This window comes from Hesperophylax consimilis, chromosome 12, assembly GCF_061612785.1.
Source record: "Hesperophylax consimilis isolate HC1 chromosome 12, BYU_Hcon_1.0, whole genome shotgun sequence".
Classification (NCBI taxonomy): Eukaryota; Metazoa; Arthropoda; class Insecta; order Trichoptera; family Limnephilidae; genus Hesperophylax; species Hesperophylax consimilis.
In genome coordinates, this window is record NC_142847.1 from 18,827,369 (window position 1) to 18,850,108 (window position 22,740).

The 22,740-nt window shown below is 33.5% G+C and overlaps 1 protein-coding gene across 1 annotated transcript in view; it reads left to right on the forward strand.

The window, feature by feature from the left end:
- Positions 1–22,740, forward strand: part of LOC149419281 (putative RNA-binding protein 46) — a 234,177-nt gene that overhangs the window by 16,664 nt on the left and 194,773 nt on the right. Inside the window, exon 5 of the mRNA XM_089637964.1 lies at positions 17,646–17,813. Coding sequence (XP_089494090.1) covers positions 17,646–17,813 — 168 coding nt within the window. The remainder of the gene's footprint in view (positions 1–17,645; positions 17,814–22,740) is intronic.

A 22,740-nucleotide genomic window follows, 5' to 3' on the forward strand; every position in this document is an offset into this window, starting at 1 on the left:
GATAAAATATTATTGAAATAATATGAATTTATTATTTCATACCTTTTTATATTCCAAACTGAATGATAAGTATTATTTGTTTGTCAATATGACCCGTGAAAAATCACGGGATAATCTAAATTTTTGATAAATCAGTTCCAATTTTAAATTTCAATTAAAATAATTAAAAATAAGTAAAAAATATCACATCACGCGCAGGTACCTACTTTATCGCTTCTCTCAATTCTTTGCACAATCAGTTACATTTTTTGACACTTAATAATATCAAAGCAAATTTTAATTCATTGCACCAGATTTCACACAGGACTAACGCACATACAACCAACATTAGTAGATACCTATGTTTGATTGATGATAAAAAGAGAACTGTACATTTTTCGAATAACTGTCTAATCGTTATAACACTTTCTCGTTGCCCTTCAATAGTTAGATTCCAGTACCAAAAACTGTTTCTCAGCAACGCTTCGCAAGGATATCGTATCCAAAAGCGTGTACGTATAACTCTTATGTGTTCTTCGAATAGATTCTAATAAGAAACTAGTGTGAAAAATAATGTGGCTCAAAAAACATATATATTCATATAGATCAACAAACGCTGATTCTGAATAAACACATTTTATTATACATATAAACGAAGAAAAATGATACTATTGTATTAAGAATCTCCTCAAATTATGGATAGTACTAGGTACATTTAGCAAGAACTGCAGTTCCTCATTGCGCGACCTACAGGTACATTTAGCAAGGACGGCAGTTTCTCATTGCGCGACCTACAGGTAGGTACATTCTGCAAGGACTGCAGTTCCTCATTGCGCGACCTACAGGTACATTTAGCAAGACTTGAAATCGTTTGTTGTCAAAATTATAAGTAGTTGTCTTAAATTTTCTTTTGTACCATATCATTGTATCTAAATATATACGAGTAGTTACAGGTACCCGTTGTATAATAGGTGCCTACAAGCAAATAATGAACTTACGTAGACAATACAATGGTGTGTTGCATAAGTACAACAATGCGTTCTATTGGCATTCGTCACTTAGGTTTCTCAGGGTGCCATTAGACGGTTCTTCACAGTCATCGATGTAGGAAATATGCCATCTCTTAGTGACAATGGCGAACCTTGACTATACAACTTGGGAAACTTTGGAGAACAATAGATATACGAGTATGACGTAGGTATTCTTGGAAATCACTTACAGCTGTTGGATTGACGAATATTATGTTCGCTATTTTGACTTTGGTACGTCTGTTATTGTTGAATATGTTTACGTTTAAAATATCTTAGCTAAATATACTAAAAACTCTTACTACAAAACGTATTGTAAATATAACGCGGTGCGTAAAGTCATCAGAACAGTTAAAAGCTTAACTTATTACCATGGCGTTTGTTTGGTTAATAACTGATATAAATCATTGCCATATACTACAGTCAAATATTAGTAAGTTTAGAGATTGGTGCGTTCAAAATAATTTATTTTTAAATGTAGTAAAGTGCAAAACCTTGACTTTCTTCAGAAACAAAAATCCTGTTTTATTCGAATATTCCATCAATAACATAGCTTTAGAAAGAGTCACGGAAATGAGAGATCTCTGGATTGGAATTATTTTGGACGAAAAACTAAGTTTCACCAATCATATCCATCAAATTGTGAACAAAGGTATGAAAACACTAGGCTTCGTATTAAGAACAACTAAAAACTTTAATTCTTTGCAAGCCATTAAACTATTATACGTATCTCTAGTAAGAAGTCTAATTGAATATAACTCAGTAGTTTGGTCTCCATCTTATACAATTCACATTAACAACATTGAGCGAATACAAAAAAAATTTCTACGTTTTATAAATTTTAAATTAAATATCCCTGTCGAAGACTTAAAATACAATTTCTTATTAAATACTCTAAAAATACATACATTAGAAGATAGACGTAAAATAAACGATTTAACGTTCTTATTCAAAATACTTAACTCTAAATTCGACTGTTGTGAACTCCTGCAACTTATAAACATACATACACCCACAGTAACAACACGACAAAATACAATATTCTACAGCAGCACACATAAGCGTAACTACATTGCCCACTCTCCGATACAACGACTTCACACCATGGGAAATCATTACTTGGGTGATGTTGACATATTCAATACCAACTTGGCAAGTTTTGTGGATCATTTAAAACATTTATTTCAACAATACTCCTAAACACATCATGTAAACCAACTGTAAAAAGCTGTAATTTTCTGTTTTTGTTTCTTGTGTTTGTATAACTTGTTACATAGCTTTTATCAAATGTAATTTTCTTCTTATTTTTTATGTTTGAAAGTATTTGTCAAATTAAAATTATACTACCAACCATGTAAAAGCCCTCTGGGCGTTAAATAAATAAATAAAAAATAAAAAAACGGTCTTAGGCTCGAGGTCGGCTTTATCATACCAACGTTGAACGGGCGTGTAAGAATCTTATTAGTACGAAGGTTCCTAATTAATTTTTACTTCACTCACTTGATTCAGTTTTTTAACCTAACCTAACCTAACCTAACCCAACTTTCCTCTTACACATCTTTTTTCCTCCTCGACTTCCTTAAGTCTCTAACATCACCCCAAATTGGGAACTCCATAGTTCAACCGGCTCCGGGCTAGTGGGACTGTTGGGCGGTGTTCATGTAAAAAAATGCGTGTCACACACCATAAGGGATCGTTGATGCGAGTTCTTCGGAGCCCATACCGTTGGAATAGCCGTAAAATACAACGTATCCATCTGACGTCCACGTTACAATGATTTCAATGAAAATGTATCGATATGATTTATCAGTTGTTTAGCGCACGTCTCAAATTTAATAATAGTCACATTTCACCTTTCCCGCTAGTTATTGTCAGTAGCAGGTGTTAGACGTGTTTACTATCTATTGCGCAAACACACAAGTAGTACACCAGTTCAGAAACCACGAACCGACCATTACTTTTATCGATCGACGAAGGAAGTTTATAGTATTATATCGATAGCTTTATACGTCCGTCACCGCATGCTATATACAGCTATGTTTACTATTCGACAGTGTTTACCTTTATTTGCCTTTGGTCAAATTTTCAGAGAATAGGTACTTATACAGTCGGAAATTCGACATTTTGCTATTTACGTTCTATAAACAGGCAGAACACACTAAGTCGTGTTAATTTTCTATATTTAAAAAAAATAAATTTAACGTTTAGTGTATCTAAAGAATACTCTTGCACTGGCAAAAACATTAAATCGTTATTTTTAATACCACATAAGAGTCCCAACTGTTCCCAAACGTCTGGGGCCAGTGAGACTATGGCATCGCCAATTGGGGTAAGTTGTCAGGCTTAAGGTAGTGGGGAGGGGAAGTATATGTGGAAGAGGAAGGTGGGGAAGTGCCCGACTATTGAGAGAGCAACGTTTCAATTCTGAATGGTGGTCTTACACCAGGGCGATACTGAAAGTATCTTCCACTCTGGAAGATTTCGCAATAAGAGTATATATTATACAAATCAATCAAATATTAAAAAAAACTTGCGCATGCCGGGATTTGAACCCGCGACCACGGAAGCCGTCATTAACGCCTTATATGTGCATTTGCATCTATAATTTCTGGCAGAAAACTTAAACTCAAATTAATTGTTTTTGACTGAACGTGTTTTTTTTGTACTTCTGTAAACATCGCATAATATTTAAATGTGTACTTTTTTGTTTATGTTTCCACAATTCGAGTGGAATTGTATTTTTACAGTGTAGATTTGTAGTGTATTGACAAGAAATTGAATCAGTCAATTTTAAACAAGTATCTTGCGAACAAAAAGCACAGTTGCCAAAATACAAACGTCTGGCAAAATATACTAATTGCTGCCATTTTTGAAAAAAAAAACATCAAACCGACTAATTAAAAATCAAACGGACACGAATGAAAAAAGATACATTTTATATTGAAAACAAAATTAAATGCTTGGTTTCTAAAAACAGCGATTTTCGAGTCAAGGTTTTTTGCCAGTACACCCACGAAGTTATTTAGACTACGATCAAACAGACTAATTGTAATCGGGGGGGTCCGTTTAATCGAAATTCCAGTGGATCGTAATCAAATACTAATACCACGTATTCAAACGTACGTACGATATGATAACATATAGTGCGACTGCTATGTAATGCGAAATATAATGGGCCTTAAAGACCACTCAATTTGGTTGATTCAACCAAGGTTCAACCGTTGTGTGTCAACCGTCGAGTGTTAACCTTATCGCATAAAACGCGTTCAACTTTACATTCAACTCCAGATTGAAAACAACCACTCAATCAAATTGAGTCGTCTGTAAGGCTCATAAGATGACATGATGGAGAATCATTCTAACAAATATTACTACTTCTGAAATGTGCTGTAGTTTTCGAATCTAAGATCTCGAATTAATTTTTAAATATCTAATTTTTAAATCCCGAATTTACAATCGGAGGCCCGAAAAGCTGTTCGTCTGCACAATCTTGATTTTTCGTAGGTTCGATTTAGTTTATACTTTCTAATATCAGTATGCCGAACACTTGCTAATTACTATCCATGTTATAACCAAACTGGATAATTCGGGCAACTGCTGCAACTACCAAACTGCCGACATAAAATTGAATCATTGCACTAGCAACATTTCCAAACCATTAAACCCGTCAAATCGATAGTTAGCTAGGTACCTAACTACCTACCGCTGTGAAATTATTGAAACAGCAAACTGTGTAGGAAACTGCATGGTGGGAGGTAGAACTACCAGTAACCGGTGAACCAACCATTGATGAAATAATTTTTCTCAGAACAGAATTCAATTTTAATGGGTTGGTAATGGCGTGTTGCATGGAAAAGTGATTGCTTGCAAATGAAATTCTGATTTTATTAAATTTTATCTAGGTATCTCTAGTTTTTATTTATTTATTTAATGATAATACATTTCAAAATGACTCATTTCGGGAAAGATAAAATTAATTAATATTAATAAATTAAGCTTATTTTTAAATAAGAAAACGAATTTAAAAGGGAGTTCAATGAACAGTGTACGTAAATTTTAAAACAGACTAGACAGACTTAACACAGTTAAATGGAAAATATTGCATAAATTCATTATAAGAAATAAACACAGTAGTTCTTTTGGAGTTCCAAAGAAAGAATGTCACTCATTAATAAAACTGCTGAGGAAATAGCTTTTAAGAGCTTTTGCCAATGTTTTTTGTTCGTTGCTGGAAGTTTTAGGTTACTAGGTAATGCGTTGTATTGCTTATATGCGATGTATTGTAAGGAGTTAATTCCAAATATAGTCGTGTAAGTAGATGACGATAAGTGTATTTGATTTTGTGATTGTTTTTGGACTTGTGTATGTCGGAATTAAGACCGGTTTAGTGTTGGTATATGAGGAGTGTTTAATTATTTATAGAATAGCGTTGTGATGTTATATTTTGGTAGAATCGTTAGGAAGTATTTGTGTCTGTGAGTGTACATATCTTGACATGTGTATCCCATGGTAGATGATATATATTCCTTACGGCTCAATTTTGAATGACTTGTGTTTCGGATGTTTGTTTTTTGGTAATGGTGCCCCAGATACTAACTAGATAACTCAGGTGGAAGTGGATCATAGCATTATATGTGGCACGCAGTAGAAATGTGAGGAGCACACCTTTAAGTCGATAGAGTACCTACACAGGTTATCGGGGAAATTTTCGATTTTACATTCTCAACATAAGAGTTCCACAAGAGGTTAGAGTCTGTGAGTAACACCAAATATTTCGTTAATTGTAGTAGATTATTAAGCTGTATAGCCAGCCCGACTTGTTTCTACTTAAGGCGATGCCATACGTAGTAATGCAAAATCATGTGTTTTTGGTTTGAAAATATGGTCGCCTAGAAATGTTTCAGATGCTTTAATTAAATACTGCAAGTAGAATACATCTTGGCCTTTGAAATAATAGAGTATTTTTTATATAAGTCTTTTTATAAGCCCAGAAAAAAATAATGTATAGACCTATGAAAACTGCTTTAAAGCTCAAAATCTCCTACTAACGTACCCATTTTCGGTTATGATTTTATTGCATAATGTGGCAAATTAAGTTATTTATAAAATGATCGGAAAAAAATAAATACTTATGCCTGAACATCCACAAAATAAAATAAAAGGCACTTTTTAGCCATGTTTTTTTCTTGCATAAATCAAAACAGGCGGATGGTTTTAAGCGGGAATTTAAACCTTATCGCCATCTACGTAAGGGTTGTTATTGATAGCGGCTCAATTTAAAATATTACACGACTTAGTGCATCGCCTTAAAAACAATATTTAACTTTCCTTGGCTCCACCGCTTTGATAGTCCGTGCAGTTTGGTCGGAGTACGGCTATAGTCAGCATATCTGCTTTTGTTCATATTATTATCTATGTTTCAGACACATATTTTCATTATTGTTCTTCTTCCTTCACACACATTTAGTCAGCAGTATAGAAGTTAGCTTGTATTTTATAACCCGTAACAGTCGACCGCACGATTATACCGCACGCGAATATCGCTGCATAATTCAATAGCGCGCGAACACGCGATGGGCTGAGAACTGTGGCCCACACCCGCACCGTTGTTTGCAGGTTGTAAGTTGCAGGTAACACTTATACGGCCATGCTGGTGTTAGTTGTGGATTATCTATAATGTAGAGTGGTAGAGGATTTATCATTTACCATCGCTTCTGCAGTCTACTGGAGTCACTTGATTTGTAATTTACTTGCATGTTTGGTGCAATTGATAGGATTATTGAGATAATTAAGATTAATTAGATTAAGATAGATCAAGATAGATCAAACTAAAATAAAGGTAACCTAACCTAATCTAATCTAACCTAACCTAACCTAACCTATTAGTTTGGTTTTGTTGCTACTAACCTATTGTTCTGTTTTATCTGGTTACCTATGATTACGTATCCACTGTTCGAAGCCCGGAAAACTATGAGGTTTCCATTTTGGGGATTGTCGTGAGACTGAAGAACTGTGGAAGTAAATGTGAAGATGAAGTTTTGAGAATGCTGGATTTTTATTATTATTTTGACTACTATTTATTTGATCACTAGAGTCCCAAACGTCCCAGTCCCAACCGTCTTGAGCCAATAGCTGAAGGTAGTGGGGGAGGTGAAGGAGATGGGATGGAGGAAAGTGAGAAAGTACCTGGCTATTCAGATCTGGTCATCGAACGCGGCTAATGCCATTTCAAGCAACGCCAAAGGTTCAAGTCTGAATGCACGGAGAAAAATGATCCTGTTAAAAAAGTTTCATCATGCTAACTTCCTCATAAAATATTAGTCATTCAGAATAATATCGTGAACGAGTGTGTTATTTTACTAATAGATAACATGAAGGAATGCTACAATATAAGTATGTCAGTGTCAATATTAGTATTTATATGAACCGTGTTCAGCCGACCGCATATAAAAATTGCTTTTGACTGATACTTTGTTAGAAACAATTTTTCGTTATAAGCCTGCAGTCCCATTTTTAACAGGAAATCGAATAAGTAGACCATATTTTTAATAAATTAACAATATTTCATATCACCAAGATTTTTCCGAGTGGTGGTCTTTCAACAGGGTGATGCTGAGAGTATCTTTCGCCGAATATCTTGTTACTTAACATGTAGTTATGGCGCTATTAGCAATATATATTTTGATTATGATTAGTGGTACGGAAAGGATCTTCCCTGGTGGTGAATTTGTTTGCACCTGGAGTTGCAAATGAATACAATATTTTAGGTTATGTGAATCACCCGTGTCCAGGTGAAGAGGAAAATTGAAAGAACATGACTATTCCGATGACACAAAATTTTAATATTCAATACAATTTACTTAACCCCACAGGCTATTTTTTTCGCTTTTGCGTACAGTTCATTTGGTCTTAGAAATCTTTTGTCTCCTTTAGTGTCATGATGAGAAAAATTATCTAAACGGCGATAGAAAGAGAAAAGACCACGCTTTATATTCAAATCTATAAGTTAACCGCAGAAGAATTAAAAAGTACACCTCTTTTTTCACCAAAGGTTCCTTGTGCGTCACTGTAATGTTTATAATACATTTGTCTTATAAAATGTTTGTAGGTTTTTTTCGTTATCAGTTATTTTAGTTTAGTGTTTAGACGAAATAACGTAAAGTGAGCCATTTTTAAATATTTTTAATGTTTGCATTCAAAATCATAATATTTCAAAAGCTATGTATTTATTTGTAATGATAACATTTGAAAGAGTGTTTCATCACGTATAATATTCCATTTATTTGGATTCTATTGTCAAGAGGAAATAAACACAAATTCTGATAGAATATGCCAATTTTTGGCACCATAACCACCACCACCACCACAACCATCAAACTACAACCACAACAATAACACCACAATAACCACCACACCACCATCACCAACACAACCACCAAACAACAACCACCACAATAACCACCGATACTACCACAAAGCAACCACAACACCACAACAACCATAATAATAACCACCACCATAACCACCAAATAACAACCAGCACAAAAACCACCACAACAATAACATTAAATAAAATGTATTTGCGGCACGCTGGTAGATTAAAGAGACGAAATTGAAACGCTGCTTGAAGTGACTTTAGGCGTGTTTGGTGGCTAGATCTGATTAGTCAGGCACTTTCCAAAGCTCTTTTCCCTCCCTACTCCTTACACCTTACAAAATACCCCAATATGGGATGACATAGTCTTACTGGAATTCTCTTTGTACTCCTTTTTTTTTACTTACATATAGGCACTACCGTTGGTACGAAAAAACATAAAATCGCATATTTTCAACAGATATTATCATATTTTACAAATTTAAAGAACATAATGTAGAACAAGTGTCTTGACAAAAAAATCAGTACCTAAGGCCAAGTATAAGTATGCTAAAAGGTTGAACAAAACTGCAAAACTTTGACCTCTGATTCTGGACTCCCATGTGAATTACTGTGTATTTATTTACCACGGCATAATACCCTACAATAAGTAACAAATCCTCAGTATCTTTGAGAATGAAGCTTATGATTCATTTATTTGGCTGTGTATTTTACTACTTCACATATTGAAAGCCTATATATTTTCTGATACATATTGTTGACAACATTTGTCAATAATATCAATTTAATCATTTGTCAATGTATCAGAAAAAGGTTGCAACGGAGCTTTCAGCGGTATGCCTTCCACCCTGCTGTTAGCTTATTTCACAGGCTCAAGCACCTTCCTCCCTTGTTATTAATGTTAACCGGTTCTGACGTCTACCTGCACGTAATTTATAATTTTATTGGAGACATGATGAAGAGCGGTGGAGCTTATTGAAGGCCTTAAGGTTAAGCAGGGGCTGGTTTGTGAAAACCTCTTTAGAATATAATAGCGTTGATAATATTATGTTAAATTTTATTTTTTATATTCCAAAAGGCTATTTTATACTTAGGAGAGATAAGGATCTAAAGTCACTTTTTATTTCAAGTTTAAAATTGGTTATTTTGTTCCTAATACTTGATCTTCATTGTTGTTATTATTTATATTTAAATTTACGAATCTTTTGCGCGGTTTTACTTCGATTACTGTATAATAATGACTAGCCATTTAATAAATAAAGATTCGAAATTTTAAAATTGGAAATCCATATGTCATACGGCATATATTCTGGTCTAGTAATGTGTAATTTCTATCACCTAAGAAATTCTAAAAATATTGTACTGTAGGATTCATATGTCTTATACTGATTTATAAATGTGGAAATTCTAACTATACAATCGTAAATGTTCTCCAAAATGCCCTGGAAAGAATCTCAGACATGTGATGTCTCGAAAGAAACCATTCACCTGTTCTGAATGCAATTACTAATGTTATCCAAATTGACTCTGGTAATAAATACATGTTTACGATTCTTTCAAGGATAAAGAAACCATCCTGTCACTTCGAATGCAATCAACAATGTTCTCAAAATTTGTTTTGACAGCATCGCCATTCCATTGTAAGAATATTATGTATTAAATACACAATTTGGCTGTCCTGAAACGGCAATCCTCCCCAGTTGGACAGACAAAGGTTCATATTGTTTTGTATTGTTTGTAATATATCCATATATAAAATAAATAAATTACAAATAAATTGAGCGTAGACAGCCTCCTTGGTGTTTGATAGGTTTTCGCGCGCCGCGGCCGGTTCAGCGTTGGTATAGTTGAGCCGGTCTTGAGCCTGATTTTAACTATACGTCGTGGTAATATGTCGTGATTTTCACTATCCCGACCTTACGCGCTTCGTTATATTTACACCGCGATTGTAAGCAAGGGAAGGATGTCGGAAGAAAGTTTTGGGTTCGATGAAAAGTTATTCAGAAAGAGTTAACCGAATAAAATGAGTACTGCTGATATATTAAAATCCTGTTAAAAATGTGCGTTCTAATAAAATTTTAGCACTTTCTGAATACATCGGAATACGGTTCATGCTCCTGCGTTTGCCCTGTTAACATAATAAATAATGACGAAATGCGAAAATATAATGATTTTTATGAACACGTGTTCCGACGTCGCGTTAAAACATTCCTTTTTTACTAAAAGTTTAGTTTGAATCCTATGAACAATTCATTCGTTTAGGGCGGCCTGCAGTCCTGTTTTTTACAGTAACACGAATAATTTGAAGAAATTTTTCAATAAATTAGCAATATTTTATATCAGTAAGTTTTCTCTGTGCTGCGATTCTGTGTTATTGAATTTTATGTTTAACCAACCCACACCTGTGAAAAATCACTGTTTTGTCTGAATTCTTGACACATCAGGCCCAATTTAAAAAATCATAAATTTAAATAGTTAAAGTATTATATCACAGGTTCGCAATCACTTCCAATTTTGAAAGTGCCAATCAAAATGATTTAACATTTAGAAACAACGAAATGCTCTCTTGAACAGATACTATTCGATTTGGCTTGTCGGGGCCCTAGGGGTAGAATGTCAGTTTTGTTCCAAATTGGTAGGTATACATTTCTAGAGACTCCCTGTTCAGTGATTTAACCCATACTTAGATCTTAGTATACAAATCGGTCAGCATTAATTATGTCAACATAAGCACGAATATAGAAATAGTAAAAAACGCTCGTTCCTCGAAGGATCTTGTAGCGATTTTATTAAATTCTTATAGCAATTTTTTCGAGAAATTGCTAGGAGTAGAAGAGATACGTTTTTTTATTCTGGAATTGACTTGAAAACTTAACAACAAATTTAATATAATGTGTGAGTTATACAAGAAAACATTATAAAGTTCTTATATCCTCTGATACTCGTGGAAAAAGAGCAACATTCCAAAGCATCAAATTGTAAAATAGAAGCCTCAGCACGGGCAAAACATCCAGTGAGGCACGCATCATCATATAACGTTTTAATGGTGACCGGATAAATCATCAAAATGATAATTCATCTCATCTTTAAAAAGTTATATGGATAAAAAGTTATATTTTCTGATACATGGAAAGTGATGAAACAAAAACTTTATTAACTGGATTAAGTAGGTTAGGTTAAGTTTAAAAAAAAATTTTCATCGTTTTTAATGACTTTATATCATTTTCTAAAAGTGTGTTGAATAGTCACTGTATTGAGTTATCATGGAACCATGGTGACCGGATACATCATCACAATGATAATTCATCACATCTTTAAAAAGTTATATAAAGTCGTGGAAAGTGATGAAACAAAAACTTTATTAACTGGGTTAAGTAGGTTAGGTTAGGATAGATTAAAAAAAATTCATCGTTTCTAATGACTTTATTTTTTGCATCTCACTATACATAAAACACTTTTCTCATAAAAATCAACCTCACTAGGACTGAGCCTGTATCGAGGTTAACAATTTACATTATAGTCAAGCAAACATAAGAGTAATCACAAACATAAAGTAATTCTATATACAAACACAAAATATTTCAAAATTAAAAAAAAAATAAGTATTAGATGTGTTACCAGATATGTAATTTGACAGTATATTGTAACAATATTTGAACCATAACTAATCATCAATCATTATTCAAAAGAAGAAGCAAAGTAGATAAAGACAGATAGGGTGACATTCAGTTTTTAGTAAATGGGACTTATATAAAATCTTATTATTTGAGAAAGGACAAGGATGAAAAAATATTAAGACAATTAATTGTCTGTCAATACAAAAATCTTCATTAAATTTTTAAATTTACCTAAGGAATTGGTAGACTTAATATGATTTGGAAGAATATTAAACATAAGTGGTGCCTGATATAAATAATTTCTTTGACCAAAAGAAGTTTTAGTATGTACACTGTACAGCCACAAAGTTCAATGTAGAGCTAATTATTCTAGTTATCCGCATTTGTTGTGTTCTTTCAGCAAATTTAATATTGATAAAAAATCGACAAAGTATTTGAGTGATATATAGCTGTTTTATACACATAACATTACATTCCTTATAAAGTAGGTTGGATGGATTACAGATTTTTTTTTGGTACATTACTTTATGGATCAATTTTTGAGTAATAATTTTTTAGTAACTTTATATCACGTTTTAAAAGTGTGTTGAATTGTCACTGTGTTGAGTTATCATGGAACCGTTAGGTAAAAAGCCAAGCAATCCTAAGCAACAATAAACCAATCAATCCTTACACAGCAACATTTCCTTGTTATAATTCCTAGTTCTGTGAACAGTTAGTAGACCTCGCGTCCAAAAAAGTAAGGTTTATAATTTTCTCTTATTTAAATCAAAACCAAAACTTCCTCCTTTGTACTTTTACTTAAATACCTACATACTTAATTACAAGTCATAATATATTATGTAACATTGTTATTTCAAAGGAATGATACAATTTATCCAAAGATACGTGATTCAATGAAAATCTTTTTTCAACAACACAAGTCCAAAAATTAACACAACGATTTTACATTTTAAACATAATCTTTTCTGAACCAAAATAAGCCGTTATTAAAGAGGCTTGCTTGGATATTAAAGTAGATGCAGCAGATTTTCGAAAACGGAACGCACAAATTTACAGACCAACGAAATGCAAAACGGTTGTGTTAAAACAGGACTTCGCTACGCTCAATTATGAAAGTAAGAAAATTAAAAACTTATTGCCAGGGTTTATTTTCGTTACCCGGGAATGTTTGTTTTTCAAATATTAATTTTCAGTATTATGTATTCAATATTTTATGTTCCTTTTATTTGTTTAATCTATGTGTTTATCCTAATTCTATTTTCTATCTTCGGAAACACGTCAATATGTTAACAAAGTATCTAATTAAAAATATAATATTTCCCTGAAAACCGAGAGGCTTCTCCCCTCTTCTCTCGACGGAGAAGATAACGAGATTAAATTCCCCACTGAAGATCAGCGGAGTGGCAATATTTAGGCGATATTGCTAAAGTTGGTTTGGTATAGGGCCTTGTACGGCACGCATCAATGTTGTATAATGTCTTGTCGAACCTGAATAATAAAACTAACTTTTATTAATCAGTTGTACCACCCCTCGTAGAGTAATGGTCTGTCTACACGTTTGACTTTGTGTTGGCGGGTTTGTGCAATATTTAAACATATACCCACATGATAAATTTATATTATAATAATATATAAATGACTTTCGTGGCTCGTGGCAAAGCAGTAAATTTGTTATATTAGCAAGTTGCGTCGTTTCAAATGAAAAATAATTATAAGAATTATATATTATTACTTTGGTGGATATCATAAATCATAATCAAATCTTTGCTAGAAACGGCTGATTTAAATAATTGTTTTAGGCACGAGAGCGCCACTGTATGTACAGAGACAGGGGAAACCTATTGCCACCCGGTACGGCAGCCTTGTGAGGTGGGTTATTAATGCGGGTCTTAAAGAGGCCGGGTTTATTATGAAGGACGAAAAGCAAATACCGGTAGCTCGTTCCACGTACTAAACGAGTTTAAGTAACGACCCGTTCTCATGAAGCCACCATCAATTGTAAATGGGTGTTATGTTCGTGTCCGGTTGTTGTTAGATTTTAGATTATGATGGTCAGATTAGAATAGATAGGTACTTCTCATGTTTCCTCTTCTTCATCATCGTACCCTCCCCATTGAGAATGCTGTAGTCTTTCACTGGACATTCATATTGCACTCGGTAGTCAAATATGATTTTTCTTCCAAATACTATATGCTCGCTGCCAGGTATTGTAGGTTCTGCAAATACTTAAAGATAGTTTTAATTAACTTAACAGCTGTTGATGTCAGCTATTGTAAGATCTTCAACTATTGATTTTTACCATAAGAAAAATACGGTTTATTTTTAATATTTTAGCTTCGTGTGTGAATTATGTTGAATTCATTATTTTAAATCGTATTTCGTAGGACTTAAGTTTAAAGCTCGGCAATAGTTCCAAGAATTATTAATATACGAATCTCTAGTTTGAAGGTTACTGCACTGAACGACATGATCACGTACTTTAAATAAACAACTTTTAAATAGGTACCAGCTTCTTCCTTGGTGACCTCGTTTGGGATTGCTGAGGGTTTTGACAGAAAATCCTTCCTAAATTATAAGTTCACGAAGAACCGGTCCGTTGTGCTAATCCTTTTATGCGATTATTAACCAATGATTGTTCAAAGTTACAGCTTTCTACTAATTTAATAACAAGGAAAATTCACAAAGGTACGAACAAACTCGCACGTTCTGTGTTTTGTTTATTTATTAGAATAAGTTAGGCGTGTATCACGTTGTACACGTGCGCTAAGTCGTAATTAGATTTATATATTACTTGCGTACTAATATTATTTACGACACAGCGGCGAAGTTGACACAATTCAAACGTTAATACAATAAACCGTTTGACGGAATAAAGACATTATGATATTATTTAGTCACTCATAGTGAACGCTACAACGAAAATTGATATTACCTAAGCCGAAAACAAGATGTTTTATTTATGAAATGAAATGTTAAAATATAATTAATAATTTAAAAGCTTTTGAGTTTCACCAATTTTAAGTAAACTGAATACAAAATGTAAATGAACAAATAACGATAATATAGTAATACTATAATGTTTACATATTTGCATTGTAATTGAACATGTACATCCTGTTAACAAACTGCTTAATTGTAGTTTAACGAGATAATCCTTTAAATAACAATAAAAAATAATAATACTAACACACACATACACTCAAGCTCAGCTTAATTATGGGGGTACATCTTATATTCATTACATTGTAACACATTTTTTTGTAAATTACTTTTTTGAATAAACGTTAAAACATTAATAAGAAAGTAATGTTGCTGTTGTTTCTGCTATCGTGGTACGAGAACACGCCGTCAGATGGAATGCAGGAAAACACTTCTTCTTCTTGACATATAAATTTATTAATTCACAATATAATTGCAGAGTATCTTATTTTCCTCTGCTAAAACTTAAACTGAAAGAAATAAAGGTCTAGTTTCCTTTATTCTTCAGTTTTCCCTAGGTTTACATAAACCTAGTAATTATCTCACGACTGACTGCCTAGGTACGCATGTACCTACCAGTTATTTCAACACTCGCTCCTGCGTAGGTACGTCTGTACCTACCCGTTATAGCAACACTGTCCTTTTTCTGGGAGGTATCTGTATTTAAACTAAATTCTTGAAGGACATATTAGAAAAATAAAGTTGTTCCACCCGCTTGTCGGCAAAGAACATTCTTAAACATAAAATAAAATGCACTTAACTATTCTTAATGATACAGACGTGACTTAAACAAAACAAATATTTTAAAGGAATTATTTTAAGGGAGATGAAACTTTATTTGGGGCTTTTATTACTATGGGACAGGGGTGGGAAAGGTATTGGAAATATTTTTAGGCATAATGGTTTAACTAGGGTCATCATAAAATAGAGAGCGAACAGCTCTATTTGAAAGCTGCCGCTGCTTGCAGTAAAATGTCACGAATTCTTAAATCATAAATGATACACAAACAAGGCAATATTTTTATAAAGATACCAGGCAAATGAATTGTTTTATTGTAGGGTCGACTCTGCAAATTTGGGAAACTACACTTACTTTGAAAATACGAACTGTCGGAATTGGCTTGAAGGCTAAATTTTATTGAGCAATATGTAATAGTCGCATTCTGGAAGATACAGCTGTTGAATTTAATTGATTATTTTTAGGTACCTAATAACTAGGTAGGTACAGGCTGTCAACAAAATAGTAGACAAAAATGAGGACGCAACGCAAAAAATGGCTGAATGTAAAAACACTTAATTAAACATAAAAGCACGGTGAAGAGAATATTTTTAATCTCAAAAAACAGTATTTCTGAAATTAGTGGTAATTCCCGAAAGGAAACGATTTTTTACAATATTTTGAAAAAATTTTGTATTCGACCTTGTTGCCTTTTTAACAGTAAAATAATTATTTATTAGTATTTTTTTAAATGTGCTTTCATATCAAATAATCCATTAAATTAAAATTAAAAAAAAAGTATATATGTTAAACAAACACGCACTTTAAGCATAAAAACCTTGAAAAATTGAGTTGGGTCATTTGTCGTGTCCAGTCAACATGTCAGATTAGAGTCAGTAAGTCAAAACTCAAACATAGTTTTTGTTGTATGTTGGATTCCCCACTAACGAACAGTTGATTTTATTGCATACTTTGGCAAAATTAGTAATTCGAATTTTCATCGTAAAAATTCTGAAAAATTTTGAGCTGAGATTCAGGAAATGAATTACGTTTTTTTCATGACGGGCGGTCGAAACGACGTGGCGATGCAATTCGCTACCGGCGTTTTTTGTGTGAATACCGCAAAAGTGTCCTTGCTGCCCCCAACATAATAATTGTTCATATGTATAAAGTGCGGATTAGTTATTAAATCATCCCATGAGTGCTTTCATTTGGTTATTATGTATTTTTTTTATTTCTTTTTATTTAGGAAGCAAACAGTCGTACAGTAAAAAATTATAACAATAAACATTCATATTATGTTCTAGACCAATTAAGTTCCATTGAGTTAAATGTCGATTTAGTATTTTTTACCTACACAACATATTAAATGGCAAAAAAATAAACATAATAAAGAAATACATAAAATTAAAAACAAATAGAAAAAAATACAACTTTTCGCATAACTATACTATTCACTACGGGTGATAATAATGTAATTTTCACAACAAAAAAATCGAATAAAATAAAAGTATTTTAATGTATTAATTTATGCTGAATTTAATATGATATTAAGTTATGGTTGAAAATGTCTACATCTCGTAAGGCATTGTGAGTTTCACAGATACCTACTATTACAGAAAATATATAGAAATATATAAAATATAAAGTATATAGGTGGTGTTACCTAAAATGTGTTTTAAAATTTATTTTTAGTTATGGCTATTTTTAAAAAAAAATCCTTTTTTGACCTCATACTAAATTACAGGTCATTCTTAGAAAGTAACCCGGCTCGTTGAAGGCTCTTTCCAAACGTAGAAACAATCATACGAGCAGTATATTCCGAGCGTGAAATGACGTTGCATATTGAAAACGGTCATTCAGACCTAGAAAGTATGGCAGATTTCTTGATGCTACAGTTCCAGAGATTGTGCTTGCTTTATAGGTGTATATTTATTTATTTGCAGGTGTACTTAAAACGCGGACCTCAGTACCTGTCCGCCGTGATAGAGTTCCGCAACCACCGCGGCGCCGCCATAGCCCGCAAGATGCTCGTGCCCATAGCGCTGTCCAACTGGGGGACTGCGGTCCAGGTCGACTGGTCCAGACACGACTGGTACCTGGACTTCTCTCAGGTAGGATCATTTCACATTATTCAAGTATTAAATGGAGATTTTCAGCACAGCCATGTTGCAATCATCTGCAACAAAGCAGAATCGATACGATAAAATATATTGTCGACGCTAGTTTATCAATATTGCTAGCACGCTCAACTTAATATACCGGTAATTTTATTTATTTAAAATCGCTCTACGATTGCAACACTGACACACTTCATCAGTGGCGTATTACGCCTAGTACGAAATTAAACGTGAACATTTACTCGTCTACGTCGGGATTCGAACCCGCGGATTTGTAGTCGAGGACTTTACCCCTTGATCACGGAAGCCCCCAATGTATTTTTATTTTAAGATAATGTATGCAGGTATATGATTATAGAAAGCTTTTCGCCTGTTCATGTATTTTTTTATTCTCTCCTTTTTTGATGTCGGTTTCTTCGCGTTATTTTTCTCGTTATTTTTCTAACCAATATATTCTTGTCAAAAAACCTGATACGATTATGTCATGGCGCCTTTTATCTCTTGCCATGTTATTTGACACGTTCACCCCCTAGTTTGATAGTGATCCAGAAAATAATATTACCACATAATTTTCCGCTTTTTGACTGCGTTGCGTTATTTTTTATTACGATCTATTTCTTATTATATTCATTGAAATTACTTAAGTTAAGTGATAGAATTTTTTTTTTTTTGATCTTATATTTTTATACAAAATTATAAATTATCAGTTGGATAGCTCTGACATATTAATGTTGATTCAATTTCATGTACCTACCATTAGATCAAGGTCCTCTAGTATGTATTATTGTGACAATTATACCAGTCTCAGGATATAATTCAGTTATAAATAGATTGCACACACTTGGGAACTTTTATGTTAAAATCGCAGATACTTTTAATATTCCCCTTGTAAAGTATAAAGCTGCACTAATAACACATTTTAACGCCACTTATTTTAATGAGGTCACTACATAACACGCTATTGTCTTTGCTTCTTTCTTTACTGTTATTTTATTTGTTATGTTTTAACTAAATTTAATTCTTTAATTTTTCTCATCAAAATTTAATACTGCACTATATATATAAAAATTAAAATAAAAACTTTGTATATAAATGGCACTTGTGCTGTAAAATCTAAATAAACAAATATAAAATAAACAACGAAACACATTCGAACCTATCAGGTTAATCCATCTAACAGTTTGTGAATAAAACTATTTCGTACAAAGATACAGCATACATAGGTACAGCTCACTAATATATTTGAACCTGCTAATTCATGGTGGATTTCAATGGTAATGATTTGATAAAACGATTGTTAAACGTTGTTCCAATGCTTATTGGTAGACCCGGTCTACCAATAAATACAACGGACCGGTTTTTAACCTGTTACGATCCTCTTCAAAGTGAGCAACTTGTCAGAGGTGGACAACAGGAATGGACAGAGCATTAGATATTTAGATGTCTGAATACACAGTGATTGCATCCAGTTGATTACCAACAGTTTTCTGAAAACCTCATTCTTTTTTTTCTTTTTTTAATATTATTATTTATTTATTATATTTATTATATAAGTATATTTTTGTTTATTTGTTACAATATATGATCAAATATTTCAAGACCCCTCTTCCATAGAAGCATTAGCTTGTGGCTGGAAGAGGGATGTACATTGTTTTATTACAAGAGGTAAGTAATTAAAAATAAAATGATTTTAAACTTATTTGAAGTGAGTTATTTTTAAGATTAATTCAATTGGAAACATTTTGTTTTTTGTAAGTTTGTCTTTAAAATATTTTTTCACAGTGTTTATTATTTGGATGTTTTCATTAATGTTTCTAATTTCTTCAGGTAGTCGATTGAAAAAAATTCTTGCCCGGTAAGTGTAATAATTTTGTGCAAAGGAAGTGTTTAATTTTGGGCATGGAAAAATATATTTAAGTCGAGTACGGTTTTCAGTTAGAAATTGATACTTGTCTTTTTCTTTTATGATTTGAATTAATGCATTTTTAGTATAAAGATCTTTAAATGAAGGCACTTGAAATTCTTCGAATAATCGATCCGTTGGGTAATCGGAAGGTTTTCTTAATATTATTTTAATTATTAACCTTTGTACCACTTCTATTGGAGTAAGGTTAGTTTTGTATGTGGATCCCCAACTAATGATACCATATTGTAGAGTTGATTGGACCGAGGCATAATATATTAAATATAGGTTTTTTAAAGACAAAAAATTTCTGATTCTTAAAAATACATATATCAGTTTTCTGATTTTTTTTACAATTTGACATATTTGTTCCTTCCAATTCAAATTTTTATCGATAATTTTTTTTTAATTTTCTGGAAACTTTTTTGTAAAATGTCTTACTAAATAAACTTTTCCCCTACCAGCAATTTGTTGAGTGATGGAAATATTTTTGTGGATAAGATGATTGCTAATTAATTAACTTAATTCACTTGTAGCTTGTACAGTGTACATTTATTCCCCCTGCAACGATTTGTATTAAAATACATATTTTTCTGATCAATCAATTGATAGTTCAATCATATCTGCCTAGCATATTTCTCCATCATCGCACAGGCGAGTAGGGATAATTCAAATATTTTTAGTTTATTCGTTAAATAGGAATGTTTGTCTTTCTTAAAAATATGTATTGAGTTAGCATTAGCTGCACTTTTAAGGAAATATATTTTGTAAGTTAGGTTCCTATACAGGGTGTGCCAAAACTCAACGTTATCCTTTGGAGAGCTGACAGGCCAACTCATGACATAAATTTTGTAAAAAGTCAATAGTTTACGAGATATTTGCACTTTTATGAATTTAGAAAAATCAGCACCTTCGAAAGGTTTTCGAGTGCCACAATCACAATTACTATTGATCACAAATAATGTTGGAAATGCTTTTGGCAAATGACAGCATTTTTGCCCTATTGATGTGTTAATTTTTTTGTTAGACAACTTTGTACTTGCCGTAAAAAATGTACCACGCTTCACCATGGCAAGTTATGTAAAACATGGTAATTTAGTGTAATTTTACAAATGATGTAACATTTGCTATATTTTACTTTAGGAACAAAGATATTCCTGTTTCAATACAAAAATAGCTCTTGTAAGTATTATTTTTTTCACATTAGCTCCACACAGGAGAGCTGTGTCATCTTTTGGGATGCTGTGTGGAGGATCTTTTTAGGGAAAAGGAGAGAAGGAAGTTATGGGAAAGAAAAGGGTAGGATAAAAGTAGGTGGGCAAACACATTTGCCGCCAAGACCTAGACAAACCTCACCTCATGATCCCGGGCACCCCTACCGAGTCATCAAACGTAGTAAACTACTTAGGGTGACCTATAGCAGAGGTGTTCGTTATCCAATAAATGGTTACCGGGGCGGCGGTACGCCTCACAAATTAAATATCTTAAAAAAATAGTAAAGGGTAATTTTTTTAAATGCAGTTCTAATGCCGGATTACCTAAATAATAGTTAAATTAGATACCGTACAAAAGTCTCGTCAGGGGGAAGTGTACTCGTATTACCTCCCTACGGTGCGGAACGGTTAAACATAGTAATATAGATCGCATTGACCACACTAACTTATAACTGGGATAAATAAGAAACCCCGGAAGTGGAGCAGACTCAGTTTCGAAAAAGTCCTCAATTTATCCAACTTTGGCGGAATTTTCCGATAATAAGGATAAAGCGCTCGGACCAGAAAGCTGTGGGACTTTTTCATCGCTAAACTCGGGCCAGTTAAAAACTTTCTCCCGGATATAAGTGATACCCATATTATTAATTTAATACGTTGTGAAAAGTGTCTGCCCAATGCTTAGATTGTTAGAATATTTTATATTGTGTTCTTTAAAGCGTCTTATTTTTAGACTAACTAGAGATTTTTTTTTACATTAGCTCCGCATAGAAGACCCTAAGGAAAAAAAATCCCTCAGGGCCTATGACATCTTTGGGGATGCTGCGCGGAGGGTATTTTTAGGGAAAGGAAGGAGAGGAAGTTCAGGGAAAGAAAAGGTATGATGGGTGGGTAGGAATCTGTTCGGAGTAAAGAGAATGTGTCCAGGAGTGACGGACGCATGAATCCATCCCTCCAACTGCTGTACAAGGCTAGGGGTCGAGAGAGTTCGGCTGGAGAAATCAAAAGGTCTCCTTTAACCAGTCTCTCTCGATCCGGTCCGCCACGCAGTAGGAGAGAAAACGCATCCGCAGCCAAGAATTAGACAAACTTCACCTCATGAACCCGGGCAATCTTGCTAAGTCACCAAACTAATTGGGGTGACCTATGAAAGGGGTGTTGGTTATCAATAAAAAGCTCCCTCGGCGGCGGTACTTATACCCGCCTCCCAAATTGTTCTTTTTAGTATCGTCAACGGTGTTTGAAAAATGCTTTAGCTGTGTTTGGTGACCAGATCTGAATAGTCAGGTACTTACCTTCCTCACTTCTTTCAGCTTCACCACACCCAACCGGGGATGGCATTGTTGTACTGGGTGTGGAGAGCCAGGATCAGTTGGGAATCTTATTATAAATAGAATGACTAAACACATTGTGTGTAAGAAAGGTTTTAGGTGGTACGCCTGCTTTTTGAATGTGTAAGAGCGAGATGACAGATCGAGGTATAAAAGTTGACGGATGCATATGCTCGCTCTCTTTTCCCAACCGACAGCTCAGAAGATAGAAGTAGTCAATCCGTACTAAATTGTTAATAAACATTATATCCGAACACGCGTTCTATTATTGAGATCCAACAGTACCACCAAGTCTGTATATAACATTGTGAAAACAATCTTTTAAGCAACATTCGTTTTTTTAATGACAGTTATAAATTATTCACTTGTTCTTTTATTCGATTCACACACATTCCCATTTGAGGTAAGTTTTTAGTCGTTCTAACTCCTTCTTTAGCCGAAACGTCGGCTAAAGAAGGAGTTAGCGCAACACGGCA